At 39.1% G+C, this 22609-nt stretch overlaps 2 protein-coding genes and 1 pseudogene across 3 annotated transcripts in view; 2 read left to right on the plus strand and 1 right to left on the minus strand.

Annotated features, from left to right (window-relative positions):
* The first annotated feature begins 3952 nt into the window (after window positions 1–3952).
* On the plus strand, window positions 3953–6566 carry LOC110948799 (solute carrier family 22 member 6-like; annotated as a pseudogene).
* On the plus strand, window positions 5915–9948 carry LOC127530642 (solute carrier family 22 member 6-like). The gene is given in 9 exon segments (XM_051937908.1): window positions 5915–5930; window positions 6362–6438; window positions 6440–6565; window positions 6697–6766; window positions 6769–6805; window positions 9023–9030; window positions 9033–9225; window positions 9467–9489; window positions 9492–9948. Coding segments are annotated over 9 exon segments (612 nt in total). The 3' UTR covers window positions 9554–9948.
* An 8320-nt stretch (window positions 9949–18268) lies between these two features.
* Window positions 18269–22609, minus strand: part of nrg2a (neuregulin 2a) — a 71244-nt gene continuing 66903 nt past the window's right edge. The window contains exon 11 of one of the 2 annotated variants that reach the window (XM_022190511.2): window positions 18269–21528. In XM_022190511.2, coding sequence (XP_022046203.1) covers window positions 20874–21528 — 655 coding nt within the window. In that variant the 3' untranslated portion in view covers window positions 18269–20873. The remainder of the gene's footprint in view (window positions 21529–22609) is intronic. The other variant, XR_007937049.1, reaches the window with a different exon arrangement.

A 22609-nucleotide genomic window follows, 5' to 3' on the forward strand; every position in this document is an offset into this window, starting at 1 on the left:
GGGTGTGCAGAGGTGTACAGAGAGGGTGGTCCAAAATTGACAGCGCCTGGCCATAGCAGTACAAAATACATGTGTGAAAACCTCATTTATTGTAGTATTGCTCTGAAATTTTGACCTGAACTATGTAAGAACCCAGGCTGTTGCCTTTTGTGTTTTCAAGCTGTCACAGTGCTGCCACACTTATTTTCAGGTGTTTTATTAGGGAAAAAATTTAGGCGAGAATAAAAGTCATCCTAATTCAGTGTGTTCCAACATAAAATACACTGTGGCCAGTAGCACCTAGCCCTTGGATGCATGGCCAACCAATACCTACACTCTTCCATGGGTGGGGTCAAAAATGACCCCAATTGACATTTCTTTCATGTTGGTTAGACATTATATATTTGTTCAACAAAAGAGTATTTTCAGTTTTGATATGTTCTTTCTTCACTTTAAATTCAAATTTTATCACATAATAATCACTGAAACGGTATCAAAACAAGTTTAATCTTTCTCCGTATTTTAAAACAGACACAGGGACACATAAATTAACATTCAGTAACAATAATCAATAACATTCATAACAATCATAACATTCAATAACATTCATTCAACATTCATGTTCAGACACAAACATGTCTCTTCTCACTCTTCACAGCTTTCACAGACTATTTTCTTGTGGCTGTGACCATTGCAGACAGGGCATTTGCATTTCCAACAGAAGTTGGTAGCTTTGCGGTCTTCGCTTTGAGGACAAAGGTTGAAAAGAAAAGGAAAAACATGAGAAAAGACACTGTTTGAATGCACAAAACTGTAAATCAGTTGTAGCTTTGTAAGTAAATCTACGGGCGTGTGCGCGCACACACACTCACCACACACACACACACACACACACACACATACACACACACACACACACACACACACACACACACACACACACACACACACGCTCCACTCACATTCACACTGTTGTTACACTGTTATTACACAGTATGTTAGCTCACAGGATTGTTAGGTAAAAGTATTGTTAGCTAACACAAACACACACACACACACACACACACACACACACACTAACCCATTAGGTAGCCTATTATATAATCATCGATTATTCAATGGTGTATGTGTGTGTGTGTGTTTGTGTTAGCTAACAATACTTTAGCTATCAATCCTGTTCGCTAAGATACTGTGTAATAACAGTGTAACAACAGTGTATGAGTGTATGTGCATGCGTGTGTGTGTGTGTGTGTGTGTGTGATTGTGTTAGCTAACAATACTGTTTGCTAATAATAATGTTTGCTAACAATATTGTTAGCTAACAGTATTGCTAGCTACCCACAAACTAGGCAAATTTCACCAGATATTCACATAAAATTCACATATTCTGTCAATGAAAATAAGTTCATAAATGGAGATAATACTGTATAATGCTGTGCAAAAATGACCTCCTAGGTGGTGGGACTGCTGACATCAGTTGTATGAGGGACAGAAAATGTTTATTTACACTCACAGTTGCCAAGAACCAATGTTAAGTGAAATATCCCATTGGAAATACTTGGGGTCATTTTTGACCCCGCCCATGGAAGAAAGAGTGGGGTACTGATACAAAAACTGATTTTTTTTTTAATTAATGAAAAAATGAATAAAAATGCAAATGGCATCATGTCACAAACATGTTTTATGAGGAATATCTGGAATATGAAAATATCAAAACTTTTAATCTTAAAGATATTTAGGAATAACAACCTCTGGGGTCAATTTCGACCCCACCTATGCATCCTAGGGTTAAAGTAATTCTGACTGCACTGGGTTAAAATCCAGGTTGTCAAGCTTTCAAAGGAGACCCCAACCATGCCTGTACTCCAAACAGTTCAGAACAGCATTCAATTACTTTCCGTACATCTTCAGTAGAAATTTCAGGCAAAAATTGACGGAAGCTTATAGGTGTCAGATCAAATGGTAGTGATATATGGAGTTCTACAGGGGTTCTTTCTGGGACCTCTACTATTCAATGTGTATATGCACCTGTTAGGCCAAATTAATATTAACTAATGAAGTAGCCTTGCATTATTGTGCAGATGACACACAATTAATACACATTTCAGCATTTGATTATAAATCTGCTGAACGTCTGTGTCATTGTATTGAGCAAATCAGTGACTGGGTGCAGCAAAGTTTTTCTCCAACCCAATGCAGATAGCGACTGACGTAACTGTCTCTGGGCCAAAAAAAGACAGCTCTTATCTTTAAACCCTCCCTCTTAAAATTAAGTGTCAGGCAAGAAATCTTTAAATTTATAGGTATTATAGTCATGCCAATTTAATAATTGTATCAGTTTCTACCATTTTAAAAACATTGCTAGAGCCAGAGAAATAATGTCACTTGTGTCTTTAATTCCATTAGTAGATATGTAGATATTTATATATTTATAATTACACATGTGCCACCTAAATGGCAGCAAGTTATGGCAGCCTCTACCTTCTTCTGTTGTATAAGATAAATAAACAATAAAGTTGATCTTTTCTTATGTTTGACAAGCTCCAAACTCTGACAACACTTGTCTATTCTACCCTGCAATGACTGTAAAATAACTCTGCTATTTTCATTCATGAATTTCATTCATTTAGTTTATTTGAAGTTTGAAATTTGTATCCTTTATTATATTTTCTATTGTGTTGTAAAGCAACACTGAATTGCACAGTGCACAAATTGTGCTATATAAATAAACTTTCCTTGCTTTTGCCTAGTTTCACAGTGTTTGAGCAGAGTCCTAGGTGAGCTGGTGTGCTCCAGCTGCAGCAAATAGCAAGGGGTGAGTGGAAAGAGAGGTTTAAGCTTGACAGATCTGGCAAGAGGAATTATTTTCACGGATATAATTTTTTTAAATGTAACTTTGATACACAGAGGTGTGTGTTTTTTATTAGTTAAATTACTATATCAGTTTATTCCTCACACTGAATAGGCGAATGGTTACCGCTTCCACTCTGAACTCTCTTGAATGCTCATAAAAATCTACAAATCTTTTAGTCCTTCTATCTGTTCAAAAATCTTTTGGCCAATTTAAGCCTTTGCATCTGTTTCAGAATCCTCCACATTCCTTTATTCCTTTCTTTTAAATTCCACAGGAGTCTATATAAAGCGTTTTCTGTTTCTTTTTTGTTTGTTTCACCATTTTTCATTAGTTCTGTCAAAATCCTGTACTTTAAGGCCTCAAAGTACATAGTACCCTGAAGACGGTGGAATCTAAAAGGACAAATGCTTCCAAGAACGGGATCTGTGCAGCTGAAAAAACTGTGAGTTAATGTTTTGCTTTGGTGCACCTGCAACTTCATTCAGCTTGACATCTCATGCTGATCCTTACACAAGTGCACACATTCCTCATATCTAATCGCCAGGACATGAACTGGGCAGAAATGTCTCAGATTTTAGCCACATATGCGTCATAAGCACATACAAATATAAAGTGCAAATTACTGTATAGAAAGACTGACTTTCAGTGAAGTCATACCTTTACTTCGTTAGATTTCTCAGAACTCAGCATGAGTGTCCAAACATTCAGAATATCTAATTGCAATACAAATTGTCACTTTGACTACAAATTTTGTTTTTAAAACAAGGGTTGGCAGAGACGATCAAAGGTAGTGATTAAGTGGTTAAGTTATGTCAATAGTTGAAGATTTATCAGCATCTTTTGCTTCTATATCAAGCGACATATTGTTTATCCTTTTTGCAATCTGTTGAACATTTATTTTTTAAATATATGAATTCCCGCACACTAGCTAGTCCATCATTAATAAACATATTAGAAAGAAAAGCAATTGCAAACAATGTTAAAGAAAGCCACAAGAGAAAAAGAAAAGATTTCTTAAGTTGACCTCACGTGTGTTTGGCACGTGGTACACACAGATACACAATCACACAACACACACACAGTGTCCCTCATATTAAGTACCACTAAAGGGCAGGGAGTTGGTCTCAGTGCAAAGAGGGAAAAGAGCTGAGCATAGCTGTGCCTCCTCCTTGATGCTGGAGCTCCTTTGCACTGAAATACTTCACAAGAAATTGTTCGTGCACAGCAAGGACTCAGCATTCTACCTCAGTGTTCACAGAATGAGCTGCTAATACCTCAAGAGGTTACACTGCACTTCAAATAATCCAGAGTTCAGAAAAGCCGTAGGAATTTGAGAGCCGATTACTCATTTTAACACGCTGCAGCAACAAGACGACTTTTACTTCCTTTTGATTTTTTAGCTTTTCTTAAGGATTCTCTCTGGAGCCAGGAATTCATTGGAAGTGAGGGTAGGATCTGTTAGTTTGCTTTGATGAAGATGCTATACTTTGAGGACCAACATTATATCGATTTTATATTTGTACCTATTTTATGTAGTGACAGAAGACTTTTTCAGCAGGTAAGTCCATCAATTCTTCTATTATTCTACACTTTTAAACACTTGGTGGCTTTGCAACTGATGTTTTTTTTTTTTAAATATTGCCACAGGTGCTGGAACAACACACTTTTCTCCCCTATATTCAAGTATTGTGAAGAACCTGGGAAACGACAACAATCTAGAGTCGAAGTTTCTTAATATTAAGTTATCTAAACAGTGTTCTAGTTGCACAAAAGTATGGCTTTTGGTGATATCCTAGAACAGGTGGGGCAGACACAGGGACGCTTCCAGATCCTGCATGTGACGGCTCCTGTGCATACCTGTCATGCTGATGGCCAGTCACAACCTGCTGCAGAACTTTGTGGCTGCTGGTGCCTCCTCACTACTGCAGCGCTCACTCGAATGTCTCTCAGAGCCAGCTGAGCCCAGAAGAAATTGCTGCGGATCACAGTGCCGCTTGACCACAAGGGGAGACCGCACATGTGCCAGCGATATGCTGCTCCACAGTGGCATCTCCTGGCTGAGAACGGGGACCTCCAATCCAGGGAAATGGGGGAGACACTGAGGATGGTTGGGATGTTGACTTCAGGAATGCACAGATGGGATGGTCCCTATAACATGACTGAGATGAGCTCCACCATTATATCTGACGTAGGACTGAATTTTCAGATGCTGTTTAGCAGTGAGATTTTTCATCACAGCGCAGACATTTATGCCTCTTGTTGTGTTTGTGTGTTTCATTTTTTTGTTAGTGCACTGGTTTGTGACCTGCGCTCTTTGAAGCAAATGGGACAAACCGTCTACATGGGAGGTGTGCTTGTGGGGGCTTTTAGTCTTTGATGCCTTTCAGACAGGTGATATGTAACTGTCCTGCTCAAATTTTTTAAAGAAACAACATGCCTCTTCTTATGTAGCACTGCTCAAAATTGTTCGTATAAGGGTTCGCTGACATCAGTCTTCTCTCCTAGATATGGTCGACGCATCCTCCTGCTCATTTCTTACCTGCTAATGGCAGTGTCAGGAACATGTGCTGCTTTCTCAACCTCTTTCTCCTTTACTGTTGTTCCGGTTTGGTTGTGGTATGGCTCTGTCTGGCCTTGCACTCAACACCTTCTCACTCAGTAAGATATTTAGCTGGACAAAGAGCCAAGATTGTCATTTGCAAAAAGACCCAGTTGTAATAGTAACCAGGCATGATCATGACAAACGGGGTAATAGTTTTACTAAAATAATATGTCATTCTGTGATTTTTCAAATTTCAAGTTGTGGAGTGGATCCCCACTCGTGTGCGAACTATGGTGGGACATTAACAGGCTACTGTTATACTGTGGGACAGCTGATACTGGCATTGATAGCCTACTTTGTCAGAGACTGGAGGTGGTTAACCCTGGCTGTGTCTTTGCCCTTCTTTGTCTTCTTCCTCTATTTCATGGTGAGAGTTCACAGATTGAACTGAAGAGTTCCGTTTTGATCCCATAATCAATTAAAAAGTTGTTTCGCCATTACTAAACAAGCTAAAAGGATATTTTTTAATAGGTGGTTTCATGAATCCTCAAGATGGTTAGCCATAAGGCAATCAGCCTGACAAAGCCGTCAAGACACTCCAAAGTGTGGCTAAATTTAACGGACGCCGTGAAGAGGGAGAAAAAAATTGACATTAAAGTAAGAAATTATTGTGTTTGTGTTGCTGCACCATCTGTGTTGGGAATAAAGAAATTGTGAATTGATCATGTCCTCTCTTTCTAGATGCTTAATGAGTCCATGAAGAAAGAGATGTCTTCTTCACATGGCTCCTACTCTGTCCTTGATCTGTTCCGAACACCCAAAATGAGGATCATGACAATCTGCCTCAGTGCTGTCTGGTGTGTATCCCGCTCTTGTAGTAGAAAACCTCAGTTACAACCATTTTACATTTTTTTTTCTATTGTATGAAACCAAAATGAACATGCATGCATGCTTTTTAATATATATATGCTTAGGTTATCAACCAGCTTTTGCCTACTATGGCCTTGCTATGGATCTGCAAAAGTTTGGGGTGAACATCTACCTAATACAAATCATCTTTGGAAGCAGTTGACATCCCTGCTAAAGTGGTCATAACAATGTCGATGAGCTTCATTGGACGCCGGCCATCACAATCTGGTGCTCTCATCATCGCTGGAGTCACTGTTTTGATCAACCTCCTGGTGCCTCATGTATGTAAGAGCACATGTGGCACATGTAAAGGCTAAGTGTGGCATATGCGGTGTGCATTATCACAACACAGCTGTGATATTATCCTTCAGAAACAAGCAAGTTATCTGATGCATGATCCACTTTTTGTGCAGACAAAAAGACCATACGCACCTGTCTGGCTGTAGTGGGTAAAGGTTGTCTCGCTGCGTCCTTCAACTGCTGTTACTTTACTCTGGAGAACTGTACCCAACCATCATTCGGTAAGTCTTTTCTGGCAACAGACATGTAGCTAGTTTGTCGAAGAAATTTAGTTAATAAAGAATTCAATGTAATTTTTAAAGAGGAAAAAAGAAGACTCAGCTGTATTTATATATCAACCAGATTAGAGTTTCTATACTGGATTCAAAGGTCCAGTGTGTAGGATTTCGGACCTATGTTAACCTAAAGTAGAAATTATTTGTGTTTTTGATGGTCTTCATAACTGCAGAGGTAGTGGGTCTACTTGCACTGGATATACCATGTTTCTGCAGTATCCCAGAGTGATCAAACTTGCTCTAGAGAAGGGTTTTCGTTGTTTTAGCAGCCACCTTACAATCTGCTACATGGTTGCAGGCAAAGCTAAGGTATTCAGTCGGTTCCCATCTGCAACCTGTCGAACAAATTCACTCAGTCCTTAGCAAAGTTTGCTGTAGGAGTTGTTTTACAACAAGGGGTAAAAAAAACGATTATGGAGTCAAGACCTTGACGTTTTCCTAAACCTAACCAAACAGTGAGTTAAAAAAGAACTTAAGCCTTGAAAGAGTAGACTGACAAAAGTCTCACACTTTTGGTTCAAAGGAAAAGTTCTGTTGCTGACTTCCCCTTTAAATGAACTTTGAAATTGAAAGCCTTATTACAATGTGACACAAAAAGTTTCTTTCAAAACAAATTTACATTCTTTCAAAATGTAAATAAAAATGCAATTTAGTTGCATAGGTACATATTTTTGGAATATAGGGTTACTACAAGATGAAAATTAAACATTCTCACTGGTCGTTAAGTAACCTGATGCATACTGAATTTTGCTGTTAAAACTGGGAAATCCTCCAGATGTCTGGAACCAGATTATTTAAATGTAAATAGTTAACTCTACCAGAGTAGATCACATATGTATTACAGCACAGTGAAATGTGAAATTCTTTTTCAATACATTCCAACTTCTTGGAAAGCTGGGTTAAAGAAGCAGGGCCAGTCCTGATATGTGCCCTTGGGCGATGGGTTTAGGGCTGTGCTCATAATAATATTCTGTACAGAATGTTCTTTGACAACAACAAAAAAAAATAGAGGTCTGAGGTCAGATGGAAAGACAAAGATTAACAGTGTCAGAACAGTTAAACTTCGACCAGAATGTACTTGAGGGCTGAACAGTGAAGGATCATGTCAACTTTGTTCATTACATTTGTCTGATAACATCAGATGCAGTTGTACAATTACATCTCAAATTTTTCAAAACATTAATTCGGTGAGACATTGGAATCATCTGGCAAATTCGTGCTGATTTATTTCTACTCTACTATCAGTTGATGCCACTAGCTTCAGTTGTGCTAACTCTTCTTGGCCTGATGACCTGTTTTGTTCTGGGATATGTATTTTGTTATTGAAATTTCTGTTATGTAGTTGTTATTTGAATTCTTAGTGTATTTATTTATTATTATTATTTAAAGTTTATTCAATAGGGACAGAACAAGAAGCATTGTTATGATAATCAATGCCATGTTCATTGGTCAATAGCTAACAGCTAATTCGCAGACCAGGTCCCTAACACATACAAAAACAATAAATACAACAATCAGTGTTACATAATATATACATTAAACACATTTGCATATAATAAAATGTCTATCAGTGATTACAGTTTGATTTGATTTGAGCCATCGTTTGATTTTACAGTTAAACTCATTCAGATCTGTCAGATGTTTCAGTTCAGCAGGTAAGGTGTTCCAGATCTGTGGCCCCTTCACTGAAAATGCACTCTGTCCAAAAGCGGTTTTACACCAGGCTGTTCTGCAGTCTCCGTTTGCTCTGTTTAATATATGACTAAGCCTACCCATATCTGCTGTCTTCTCTTACTGTTTCTGGTAGAACTAATGTTGACTTTGTTCGTCATACCAATCTCTGGAAACTCCTCTTTTTCTGAGTAGGGACGTGAACAAGTAACAAACCACAGCATTCAGTTAGACAGTAACATGAGACCTTCCAAACCAATCTATGTTCTTGATTCTGCACATAAAAATGCAGCTGCAAGTGTTTCCTCTGCCTTTTATGATGCATTTATAGCATCTCCAGTGTATTTCGACAGTGTTTTGCTACCGCCCTTTAAAATAACAGATCACACATTCCCGCGTTGACACCTTATCAGCTACACCACAATATCTGATTTAATTTATGTGTACTTAAGGCTGTTTATGACATTCAACATTTTCATTTTCCTCCCTCAGTCAGAATGGTATGGATGGGTGTCCATGATGGCCCGTGCAGGAGCCATGGTGGCCCCTATGGTGCTCCTCCTGGGGGACACCATTACTTGGCTTCCAGGTTTAATCTATGGAGGAGCTCCAATCCTGTCCGGGGTGGCTGCAATATTTCTCCCAGAAACACTTGGCTCACCCCTTCCTGACACAATACAAGATGTGGAGGAGAGGTAAGACGCCGTCTAGCACATACAGGTGTTCCTTTTCCTTTATCTCTGTATGACCCAGAATCAACCCATTATTTTTAGTGACACTGCACAGTAGAACTAATAGGTGTGACATACATAGCAATAAAACAAAACAAAAAAAAGGTTCACCATCATGATTCACTCTAGGAAAGAGCATATACAGTTCAGGAGAGAGAGAGAAAGAACGATTTATCCATATTTGCATTTTCTATTTTCAATACAGGGAATCTGGGAGAAACTCCAAATGTCACCAAAGGAAGTGATAATCTTGCAAGACACCCAGGCAAATCTCCTAAAGCAGGCTGCCTGAGGGCATTTGTATTATGCACCTGATGTTTTCTCTGACATGTTGATGAAAGTAGAATGGGTACTGCTGTTTTTTCCCCTGTGGCCTGTTTATTTTGATTTCTATAGTTTATTTTATGACTGCTGGACAAATGGTGTTGCAATATTATTTTTGCACAGGTCAATACAATGTAGTGAATGCTGCAGACAATCAGATGTAAGTTTATTTGAGCATAGCATAAAGTCTCACTTTGTACCAATGATGTTTCATATTTTAAATATCTGTGTAGGATAATTTCTATATTTAAGCCTTTGACAGGTTGACGAAAATGCTTTCACTAGCTTTTTATATCTTTGTATTCCTTTATTTGTAAACAAAAGATGTACTGTCAATAAAATCACTACCTATTTCTATTCCTATTTATGCCTTGTGAGTTGTTCTTTTCTCTTTTTTGAAGTCAAATGCTAACATAGCAAGATCTCTTTAAGACTCATTGAAGTGGGCTGAGTCATATTCAGCTACATTAACTGAGACAAGTCATAACCTGCTATCAACAACTTAAGTTAAATACAGAAACAAAAATGCAACAATAGGCAGCATAAAGAGTAGGGGATTGGTCTGCCACTACTGACTGATCATACATGCAAGTAAATCTATCTGATGTATGAAAACTGTCATGTGGAAAAGGCATGACTTCAGAATACAGGTAGCACACCAGTCCGGCTTCATTTTCAGTCACCTGACGAGTTAAACTCCATATTTTATGAGGTTGAAGCAGAAAGTCTGAGTTAACAAAAAGTTGTTTATAGTTTGCGATACCTGTTATCTCTGACTGAGGCAAAAGTTTTTGTTTAACCGATTTACACGTAAAAACTTTGTACGGGAAGATTTGTCAGTAGCTCAGAGGACAGGCTACTTTTTACACAACCTTGTAAGAGAATGTCTGTCAATGCTTTCAGCAGAATTTAGACACACCACTTCCTAAACAGATATTTTGAGGCTGTGAGGTTTAATGTTTGAGTATATCAGTGTGTTTGCCTGTGGTCTTTGTGTTTCTAGGTGGAAGCTGAATTAGTGAGAATGACTCCTGTTCCTGTCATCTCTAAGCTCCTCACACATCTTTACCTGCACATCAGGAAAATCACTCCTTTAGGACACAGGTATGTCATTATTATAAAAAGATGTTGCCTGGAGACCTGTCAGAAAGCCATCATACAGAGTCAGCCAAAATAATGTTTCCGCATATCAGGGAAAGAAAAACTTGCATAAATATTTCAATACCAAATGTATTCAGACCTCACCAGATTAATAAGTTATCTTTGGCCTCCACAATTACAAGACATGCTCAAAGTGGTGGCCACTGGCTTCAAGACATTTCTGTTCTGTTGTGGACGTCACCTGTCGATGCTCCATTCATGAGGGTAATGCCATTTGTTGGGAAAACATCGTACAACAGGACACAGAGTTATCGTGATCTGATAAAACTTTGAAAAAGGTATCTATATGTATAGAAGTACTTAAACAAATGAAATATTTATAAAAGTTTTGGCTGATTGGTGGATCTGTCTGTCTTTACTTTGACATCCAGAGTTATTCAAAAGTGCAGTATGTGTGCAGTGCAGAAGAGAATTACTTTATTACAATCAACTAAAATATAAACGCAACACTTTCGTTTTTTCCCCATTTTTTATGAGATGAACTCAAAGATCTAAAACTTTTTCCACATACACAATATCACAATTTCTCTCAAATATGGTTCACAAATGTGTCTAAATCTGTGATAGTGAGCACTTCTCCTTTGCTGAGATAATCCATCCCACCTCACAGGTGTGCCATATCAAGAAGCTGATTAGACACCATGATTAGTGCACAGGTGTGCCTGAGACTGCCCACAATAAAAGGCCATTCTGAAATGTGCAGTTTTATCACACAGCATAATCCCACAGATCTGGCAAGATTTGAGGGAGCGTGCAATTGGCATGCTGACAGCAGGAATGTCAACCAGAGCTGTTGCTCGTGTATTGAATGTTCATTTCTCTACCATAAGCAGTCTCCAAAGGCATTTCAGAGAATTTGGCATTACATCCAACCAGCCTCACAACTGCAGACCACTCCATACATGATGACTGATGCCACCACAGAATCATAGAAAGTCCTCAGAAGTGCTCCCTGGACCCCAAATGACCTAAGTTTTCTGAGCAGGTTGAGTCTGCTCTGACCTTTCTTTAAAGTGCATTGGTGTAGTCCAGTTTCTTGTTTAAGTGAACATCCAGGTACCTGTAAGAGTCCACAATCCCAATGTCCGTTCCCTGGATGTTCACTGGTGTAGGAGAAGTGTGTCTGTTCCTGCTAAAGTCCACCACCAGTTCCTTGGTTTTCACCGCATTTATCTGGAGGCAGTTCAGCAGGCACCAGTCCACAAAGTCAGATAATTCTTTGTCGCAGTTGGAATTTTGTAGCCTAGCCGCGCTAGACCCAGGTCTGAAGAAGCAAGGGTCTAGGAACTCTCGACAGGGAGGGAGGCGGGCTCAAAGGTTGTCTTTCAAATCACTCTGCAGCAATTGGGTAGGTATACAACCAATCAGTGCAACGAATAGGCTGACGGAGTTCCTAGAGCGCTGGAAATCAGAGGATGCAGGAGTTCGGTGAAGCCTTATTTATACAGTCAATGGGTGAAGCTCAAGTATATTACAGACATGTTAACAGAAAGATTATTCAGAAAGATTATTAGTCGAAAGATAACTGTTTATTGTGCGCAGCCATCTTCTTGTCTATCCTTGTTTCTATGGTTGTTTCCGGTTGTTTCTGTCAGAATCGTCGCGCCTCTGTCGTCACTTAGTTACGCCCGCCTTCTGACTCTACACTTCATGGTGATTTGTTGGCCAGTTTTAGGAGCATCCAACCTCGAGGCTTACCGAGACTATACAGTCTCGGTAAGACTATACAGTATTGAGATTAAGAAAATGTAAATGCACTGAACTAATTAGGATATATTTAAGTGTGACTGTACAATATTATTTGACACTAATCTATCTAAATCAAAATTTTAATCACTTTTACTCCAAAAATTGACTGGACTGATTTAAATATTAAAATCACTCCTTTCTAATTATCTGCTGCATGTTCAAACCTGAGGCCTGAAATAGAAACACAGAAGTATCTGTTTGAAGGAACTTCTGCAGAGTCCTGGTTCCAGATCATGATGATAGAATTATAGACAAACTTTAACAAAAGCTGTCAGAGTTTACAGGTTTTTACGTTAATTTCTTCAGTAATTTAATGAGTTAACAGCAAAAATCAAGTGTTCATTTGATTAACTTCATTTCCTCAAACATCCAGAATTGGAGCTCATATATTTGGCAGCTGTAAAGTTTCTGCTCCTTCAAAGTTCACAACACAATGAATAAATTCCTGAAACACTCTCAATGTTGGAGAGCGTTTGTGATGCTGAAGCAGTGACCAGTTTTTCTGTTTCTTCTCTGGAGATGCACAATGAGGGACGTCTGCAGCCACTGAGAAAGAGTCTCACCACATCCTGACATGAGGAAAAGACTTTATTGAAGACTACAATGAGAAAAACTATCAGACAGCAGACGGCAGCATTCAAGGTGAGCTCTGACCGTTTGATCTGGAACAGGAATTCAAAAACGGCAGTATGAGCTTCATTTCAGTCTGTAGCTGCTGAATTCATGGATGAATCATCTGACACTAGAGAGGAAGACCATCAAACATCCACGTCAGCTGATGGAGGTCCAAGAGTCTCACCAAACAACCTACCTACAGAGCGAAGACCTCGAATCTGATTGGACAGCCTTCTATTCTTCTATCCTCTGGAGCTTTTCTTCACATCGTCTTCTACCTGGATTGGTTTGGTCGGGAGCATGTGCAACAAACATTTGAAAAACTGCACTTTAACATCAAGGGATGACACTGAAGTTTAATCTCTACATAAATGAGACTGAGTCTGAATGTGCTGCTCTGTCATTAACTCCTAAGTTTAGGGAAAGCTCAAACAAAAGAAGACAGTTCCGACAAGACTTGAGAATGAGCTCATTTTGAACAAACATCTCAGACTTTCTGAGCTTCAGCACCTCTAGCAAGATATTTTAACAACAAGCAACACAAGAGATCTGGAAGTTGGAGAGAGTTAGCTTTAGCTGAGCCAAAGAACATGTGGGACGCTAACCTAGCAAACATTTCAGACTTTTCTCTGTGAATTCTGAGAAATAATTTCCTATTTAATGACAGACCTACACATCTGAACTCAGTCTTATTAAAACAGACTCTAATTCAGTGCCATCCATCCATATTAATGTGCAGTTACCCAAAATGTTTGTTGAATGAGCTCCAACAAAACCTGTCCAGGTAGAAGGTAGTGATGTTACGCTCGAGCCAGTTTGCTCGACACAGTGCCGAGCTTTTGAAGCCAAAGTGTTCTGAGACGGTGTTTCGATCCCTGCTTCAGCACGCCCACAATCACGTGACTATCGAGAACGAGGCCTCGTTACGTCACATCGCGTGTCGCGGTGCTTCGAGCGAACTTTGAAGGGGTTGGACATTTCAATCTGTCCAGGTCTTAAAAGGCATAGCGGTTTGATTCACTCCTCAAATTGTGGGTTTTTGAGAGGAGGAGATCACGCTAGTGCATTTGCCATTTGTCATTTTGAGAGAAGTTAGGGAGAGTATACATTTAGTTAGAATTTAGTTTAGATATATCTAGTTGCATTTCATACATTAAATAACACAGAGATACATACACATAGATTCACTCATACACAACACACATTCATTCATAGAAACACACTACACATATATGCACACAAACATACATATATAACGTTTTAAAACATTTATTGCAAGTACAAAGCAGTGTGAGACAAGCAGTCCTGAGGCTTTTTCATTTTTTTCCACTTAGGTGCAGTTCTGACACAGGACCAGCAGATGTCACTCTTCTGATTGTGTCAAATGCTTCGAAGCAATGTGTCATTCTTGAAGCAGACGTGTCAAAGTGGTTCATTGCTTTATGAAGCTTCGATTTCCCCATCACCAGTAGAAGGCCACTTGGACAAACAGGAAGTGGAAGATTCCAAGCAGATTTATAGAAAGGGGACCGGACTGTACTAAGTGTGGTCCAGTATAGAGGGGTGTTTTGTGACGTCATTTAGCGACTTCTAGCGACTTTTAGGAAAGCCAACAGCTACTTTCCTTACTGAGGAGTTGGCAACACTGCTCAGAGACGAAAAACAAGAATGGCAAATGCTCAAAGATCACATTTACCTACGAATATTTCAGCCAGAGACCGGGCAAAACAGTACCCAGATTTACTGCACGAAAGTGGGGGGAAACTTTTTTGCACCCCGTGCAACATTGTTCTGGAGCACGGAAGAAAATCAACCGTGTTGCAGCACTTCTCCATGACAAAGCACAGCAAAAGGTTTGCTGAACACAAAGGACTCAAACAACAACTTAGTGGTAGCCTAGTAACAGGATGTAGGAGAAGAATCACCTTTTTTTCCCCAGTTCTTACATATTTCACATCTTTTTGCATATTTCACAACTATTCGCATACTTTGCAACTTTACGCTATTACGCATAAAATTGCATAAAAACCCTGCATATTTATTCGCATAATCAAGGATTTTAGCCTGTGTTTTTCTGGGTGGTCTAGATAAAGAGGGACCTTTGAAATTGTTCAGAAAGGAAAACAGGGAACCCATTGGTAGTTTTAGTTTAGGGTGCTACTGCGATGTGTTTTTGGGTTTTAAGAGGTGAACAGAAAGAGTGTTTTTTTTGGTATTATCTTTTACTTTGTTCCTGTTTGGAATGTCCATCAATGTCAATGTGAAGTTCACTTTTAGTTCTGTTTATTTATTTTTATTTTAGTAACACCCATTGGCTTTTAACCCCCTCACTTGTTGTGTTGTTGTAAACTTACTCTTTCAAAAAAACTTGTCTAACCCTCTGGAAACCAGCGTTTGGACTGTTTTTGTGTTGCTCCTCACCTACTTCAGACAGCCGAGACAGAACAACGTTTTGTGGACCAAAGGCTATACTATGACGTTTTGAGAATGACCTGCTAAACTATGACATTTTTTGGCAACATGCTATACTATGATGTTTTTGAGAGTGACATGCTGTACAATGACGTTTATTGAACGACATGCTATACTATGACGTTGTTTGAGCGACATGCTGTACTATGACATTTGTTGAGCGACATGGTATACTGTGACATTTTTATAGCAACATGCTATACTATGGCGATTTCTAGGGTGGCATGCTATACTATGACGTTTTTAGAGCGACATGCTATACTATGACATTTTTTGGACGACAAGCTTAAAAATGATGTTTTATAGAGCAACATGCTATACTATGACGTTTTGTAGAGTGACGTGCTATACTACGACGTTTTTAGAGCAACATGCTATATATGACGTTTTCAGAACAACCTGCTAAACTATGACGTTTCTAGAGTGACATGCTATATTATGACATTTGTTGAGTGACATGGTATACTGTGACGTTTTTAGAGCGACATGCTATACTATGACGTTTTTTAGAGCGGCATGCTATGCTATGAAGTTTTTAGAGCGACCTGCTATACTGTGACGTTTTTAGAGCGACATGCTATACTATGACTTTTTGAGAACAGCATGCTATACTATGACGTTTTTTAAAGCGACATGCTATAATAAGATATTTTTGGATGACATGCTATACTATAACGTTTTTACAGTGACATGCTATACTATTACGTTTTTCGAGCGACATGCTATACTATGACGGTTTTAGAGCCACATGCTATGCTATGATGTTTTTAGAGCAATACACAATACTATGACATTTCTAGAGTGACATGCTATACTATGACATTTTTTAGACAACATGCTACAATATGATGTTTTTAGAGAGACACGCTATACTATGACGTTTGTTGGCCGACACGCTATACTATAGGTTGTTTTAATTGACGTTACTATTACATTTTTTGTTTGTTTTTTTGTTGTTTTTTAGAAACATAAGAATTTGAACAGTTTTAAAAATTACTATTCTTTTAATTGTGCAATGAAATATTAATCTATGACATTTTTTAGACGACATATTATACTCCGTTTTCTTGAATAACATACTATTTTGACAATAAACTGCACTTTGACATTTTTTGAACCACATATCATACGTGACAATTTTAAACAACATCCTATCTTTTTGCGCTTTTTGAACCACATAATAATTTATGGGGTGTTTTTGCCGACATGCTATACTATGAACTACAGGCCATACTATGTTATTCTTGAAAAGTATGCTATACTTTGACATTTGGCGATATACACAGTGCTTTGGCTACATGTTGATTTATAATCTAGATTTTTTTCTATTTTGTTGTTTCACAGGATTACCACAGACCTGACCGTGAACACCGTTGACACCCACCTCAGGGAGACGCTGCCTAAAATCTCAAGGCTGCTTGGTCGTGGTCTTCCTGCTCCAGAACGCCTTCATCAACTACGTCTTCTTTTGAAGAGGCCCTCTGATGCTGCAATCTCTGACCGTAAGGAGGAACTGCTACTTTCAGTCAGACGGCGGTTATTTTAAAGACCCAGCTCCTGGCGCCTTTGAGTGAAAATTTAACATCCATCAAAACGGAACTGCAGACAGTTAAATCTCAGCTGAAAATCAAATAACCACTCCTTTTTTTTTAATACCCGTTTCAGAATGGAAAATCCAAGTAACAGAAAAATACACGGACCCAAAAGAATTGCACAGCTCATATTCTTTGTTTCATGCTTTAGATTTAACTTTCTGTATGGAAGGTAAGCTCCAGGTGAGTCTTTTGCCCACTATCTGTTATGTTAAAATGTGAAAACAAAAATTTAAAACGCAGCAGACTTTGCTTGTCATTAGTTAAATTAATAATATATAATGTAAATTAATATTATGAAAACATGAATTTTTTACTGTACAGTGCATATTGGCCCTAATGGATGCTTAGATCTTAAACTACACTAAGGCAGTTGCTGTGGCAACCTTTCTCATAAAATTCACTGTTATATCCATAAGGTATGTCCCTTTGAAGTGATGAAATTCTACTGAATACAATACAGGATATTACTCATACATTGCACACGGTGGACTCTTCTGGTTTTAAGATATCTGCATCTTGCTGTTTTGTCACCATCTAGTGGTGTTTTAATGTCAAACCATAAACTGAACTTAATCCCCAAACATCTGCACTAGCTTTATAAAACTCTCTAAAGTGTCAGATATGCTATCAACTAAAATGTCATAAAATAGACAATAGTTCTAAACAAGTATGCTTTGATCATTAGTACACACTGTTTTCTAAAGATCCTTCATTTGAGTAATGATAATAATGCTCATATTAATGTTTTTATGTATAATATACTTATTTCCTGTGAAAAACATTTCATATTTTTACAAAGTTCAACCCTCACCCAACATGTGGGGTTTTTTTATGTGTTGCACTTACTGCATGAATTTTACATTTTCATCTCATGAATCGTTTTAGAGAGCAAAACTACCATAAACAACAGCTTTGTTGTGATTCATAAACCCGCAATCACCTTATTAAAACAGATTTCATTTCACCATCAGATTTTATGTGCACAGACATCATGCGCATGAGAGACGAGTCCAACCTTAAGCCAAAATTTCAAAAAAAGATGAATCAAGACGCAGAGCGAAGCTTTGTACAGAAATAACTACGACATAAAATGATATGAATAAAGATTTATTTTCTCATATGAACAGGTGGATTCATTTTTCATTTTATTTTACAATCTATGACAATCTCGCATTTTTTTTCTTTTTTTTCTAGCATATTTCAGGAATGACATGGGGGAAAGGTTCTTTTTTATTGCTGAATGTTAAATGAAATACACTTTCACTGACTGGAAAAGAATTGTCTGCTGCTTTTTTTTTTCTTTTTTTTACCATGCACCCATCTAACCTTGACCACAAGGACATGCAGAGGAGAGGTGTTCAAACATTTTTCAAGCGAGGGTGGGGTCAGGTGGGGTAGGGTTGGGGTTTTGGAGGGGGGGGGTCATAAAATTAAACAGAAGGGACTGGCAGGACGTGCCTGGTAGCATCTCAATTGGGTGAGAGGACTGGCAGAGTGAAGGGAGTATCACATTGAAACTAGAGATGCAGTGTCTTCTTTTGCATTTTTCTGTTATACAAAATTAGACCCAGAGGTGAGAAACTCAATGAAACATCTGCAAGGTGTGACTGAGATGTGACCAGAGACCATTCTCTAAAACAATACCACTGTGCATTTACCATATAGCAGTTAAAATTGCAGATCAATCTTTTTAAAGACATTTAAAAAAAAAAAATCAATAATCATCTGATAATTCAGCATTCCGTTGTTTTTTGTTGTTTTTTTTTTTTAAATCGAGGAGTAGAAACAAACCAACAGCGATGAAACATCATCAACTGTCCTTTCTCACCAAGTCACTTTTAATGGGCGTGACGTTACTTGAAATATCTTTTAAATACTTACTTTTCCTTCAGTGGAGGACAAAGGGCTAAACTGAATTTATTTACTTTTAAAATTATTTTCATTTACAGACTAAATTTGAAATGACTAGACCTGTCAACAAGACAAAGCAGTACACAGTACTATTGGAGGAGACACTATTTTGATGCTATTTGACATTACTTGGAAGTGTGCATGTAAAGTGGAGTGGTCGAAACCAAGTGATAAAAGAAAACATGGATACAGTCATTCGATGGACATGAATAAGTGAACAACAAAAGACTGACAACTTGATAGATGGCTGCATAATGGCTTTAAAAAATAACTCAGGTAAATATGCATTTGTATCATGTTATTTCATTCTACACTATAGGCATCACATAGTTTGTTTTTTCACACACAACACACTACAGTCACCTCTTAGAAAATGATGTAATCAAACAGCAAAATAGAAAGTTTGCATATTTTTGCATTGTATGATCCTCCAAAGTTTCACAGCTATTTCATTAATATTGTCTCGTATACTCTTCTCTGTTCTCTACTGAGCTGCTTCCACTTGGCTTTCCTTTTCTCTGTATGGGAGTGTTCAGGGAACTGGTAGACTGTATGTTTACATCTAAGTCCTCAACATCTGAGAACCTTAGTCTTAGGTAGACTTTAAGTTGAGGAAGAGGGGTGAACAGGGTTTAAGGTGAAGGGGGGAGCATGTGGAAATCCTGAGACACTGTGTGGCCTTTTAACATGAGCCACAAAAACAGAATGGACACAGAAGGATGATGAGGCGTGGGAGTGGGGGGTGGGGGGATTTGAGTGAAAATGGATGCAATCTTTTTGTTTTGCCACCGCCTCTGATGGCAAGGGTCACCCTGTGCCAAGCGGCTCAGCGTTTGTTGGCCTCACACCAGGCTAACATGAAAAACCTGCTGGGAAATAAAAAGGACGCAACTGGGGCAGGTTCGGAAGGGGGCAGAATAGCTGTAAACACATCAAGCAATGACCTGCATAACACACAACCCTATAGCAGCCTCACCTGTCCACCTACACTGTGGGTTACTGTTCTGATAAACCGCTATTCTGTGAACCTCTGAGACACTGTCAGCTCTCCTGAGACACCAGTAGGCCCACACACATTTGATGTTACCACAACAAACAATTTGATGATTTTCATCTAACAATCACAAATGCATGCAAGCAAACTGACATGCGCACACACAGAGAGGCATTTATGCACACACGCAACCAACACAATCTCTCGCTCTCTGTCGTTCTCTTTCTCTTGGTAGACATTAGTCAGAGGGCAAAAAGAATCTACATTGTATTTATCAGGCGCTCTATTAGATCCCAAATCATAAACCCTACAGGCGAATCATATTAATGTAAACATACACTTTATGTTGAAGTGGTTTATATTGCGTGATATGGAAGGGGTTATGCTCCAGTGGGGCTAGACTTCTCAAAGAATGCAATTTGGAAAGAAAGTGAAATAGAGAGGACAAAAAACATAAATGTGTATAAAAAATGAGGCGTCCATATAAGAAAGGCTACAAAAACCTCCACTGGCCCTCTGGCGTCGGCATACAGCAAAAGGCACCACAATATTACTCTATTTTTTACGTTGTGAAAAAACTGGCACATCTTTTTATGCTGTAAATCAAAATGTACATATAAATAGAGTTTTCCCTATAAAAAAGTCTTTGCTGTTAACTAGTAGACAACTTTTGCTAAAATGAAAATAAATATTTCATTTGTTTAGAATATCTGTCAGTTATATAAAATAAAAATATTTCTTATAGATGCAGGTCTATACTATATTGATTTTTGTTGGTTCATTATCACTCTTTAATGGGGTGTATTGTCCGGTTTGGAGCGTGAGTGTGTGAGTCTTGTATGCATGTTCCCATGCCCACTGTGCCGCCCTGATGAGTGAGAAGTCCGACTGTCCACCGGCCTGTAGATGGTGGAGGGCTCGGCATTCATGTTCTGCATACTGAGGAAGGGCGTGCTTTCACCGTCCTCCTCTGACTCACTATCTGTTAGGCAGCTTCGTGACCCATAGTCCCGAGATGCCTCATATCCACGTGGGGCCACGTGGCCATTCAGTCTGGATCTCCGCCAGCGTCGGCTACCAGTTCCACTGGACCCACTTCTCTTTGGTTGCTCCCGAGAGGAGAGATACTCCTGGGTGGTCTCATAGTCTTCATCCTCAGCCAGCCGGTAGGGGCTGGAGGGCAGGCTGCCCCTGCTGTCATTTAGATAGGTACGACGCTGCTGCCGGTAGGGCTCCTGGCACTGGGCATCGTGCAGGGGCACCTGGTATCGGCGCAGCAGAGGCTGATCATCCTCCAGAGGATAGGGATTGTGGACAGCAGGGGGGAGAGACATGGCATGGCTGGCATTGGGGGATGTGATCTGGAAGGTAGGCACCTGCGGGGGCAATGAGTAATGGAAATCCACTGGGGAGAGGCGGGCTGGTGTTGTCAGGGCTGACACGTATCTGTGGTGAATACAGAAGGGAGGTTACAGTTAATTTGAGAAGAACAGAGAATAGAGCTGAGAAAGAGGCGTGTACAAAGAGCAGTTTGAATGAACATTGCACCTTTAGTGTCAAGTCATACAAGCACTTAACTGTACTTTCCCACAGATACATTAACTGAGATTTTCACTTAAGCAGAACAGAAGTAGAGTGCACACTAGAGACCATTTTCTTTCATAGACATTTTTTTTTATCCCTTCACTTGGAAAAAGTGCGACTTATGTGGCCCAGAATTTAACACATTGTAGTTGGTCTTTTTGTGTGGGCATAGTTGATACCCTACAACTGCTCAGACTGATTTTCTTTCTGTCTGAAGAACTGAAATGTTTCTTTTGCGGAATTAATGCCACAAACGGCAGGAGCTTTAAATGGTGTCCCACAGGGATCAATTCAGGATCCCCTGCTTTTGTAAATATTGTTGGGACATACAATACACAGACATTAAACTAGCTACTTTTAATGAAGTAAAATCATTATTCTATTGCCTGTTGTTATTGGTGCTTGTAACAATATATCCTAGTATTTAAATTACCTTTAAAATACAGTTAATTCAGTCTCTGGACAGCTAAGGCTTTTATTGATAACATTTGCAACGTTCTTGTATGATCACATGGCTGTATATCCGAGCTTCTGAAGCAGTTTAAGCAAGTCAGAGGTCCTCGGGCAGGACTTAATTGGAGGGGGCAGGATCAGGACTTAAATCTCTTCCTCAGTGCCCCTAGGCTCTGGACCAACCTGCCCAACAAGATCACCCGGCAAACTCAGCATCCTACTTGAAAAGACTTTCCAAAACAAACCCTTTAAGTCGGGATATTATTTGAATTAAGATTTACCCGTTTATTAAACATTGTTTGTAGCAGGGCATTGGCTTTATGTTGTAGCATGTTGATGTACAGGTTGATCCTCTCTCACACCTTAACCATACACAACTCAAAGTTATCGTGACTGTCATCTGAGAACCTTTGTTCAAACATGTCCTTTGGCCAGGCCATGTGGACACCATGAACTTGTGCAAAAGCCAGGTTTTTGAAGATGAAAAACC

The sequence above is a fragment of the Acanthochromis polyacanthus genome, chromosome 17 (genome assembly GCF_021347895.1).
Source record: "Acanthochromis polyacanthus isolate Apoly-LR-REF ecotype Palm Island chromosome 17, KAUST_Apoly_ChrSc, whole genome shotgun sequence".
In the NCBI taxonomy this organism is placed as follows: Eukaryota; Metazoa; Chordata; class Actinopteri; family Pomacentridae; genus Acanthochromis; species Acanthochromis polyacanthus.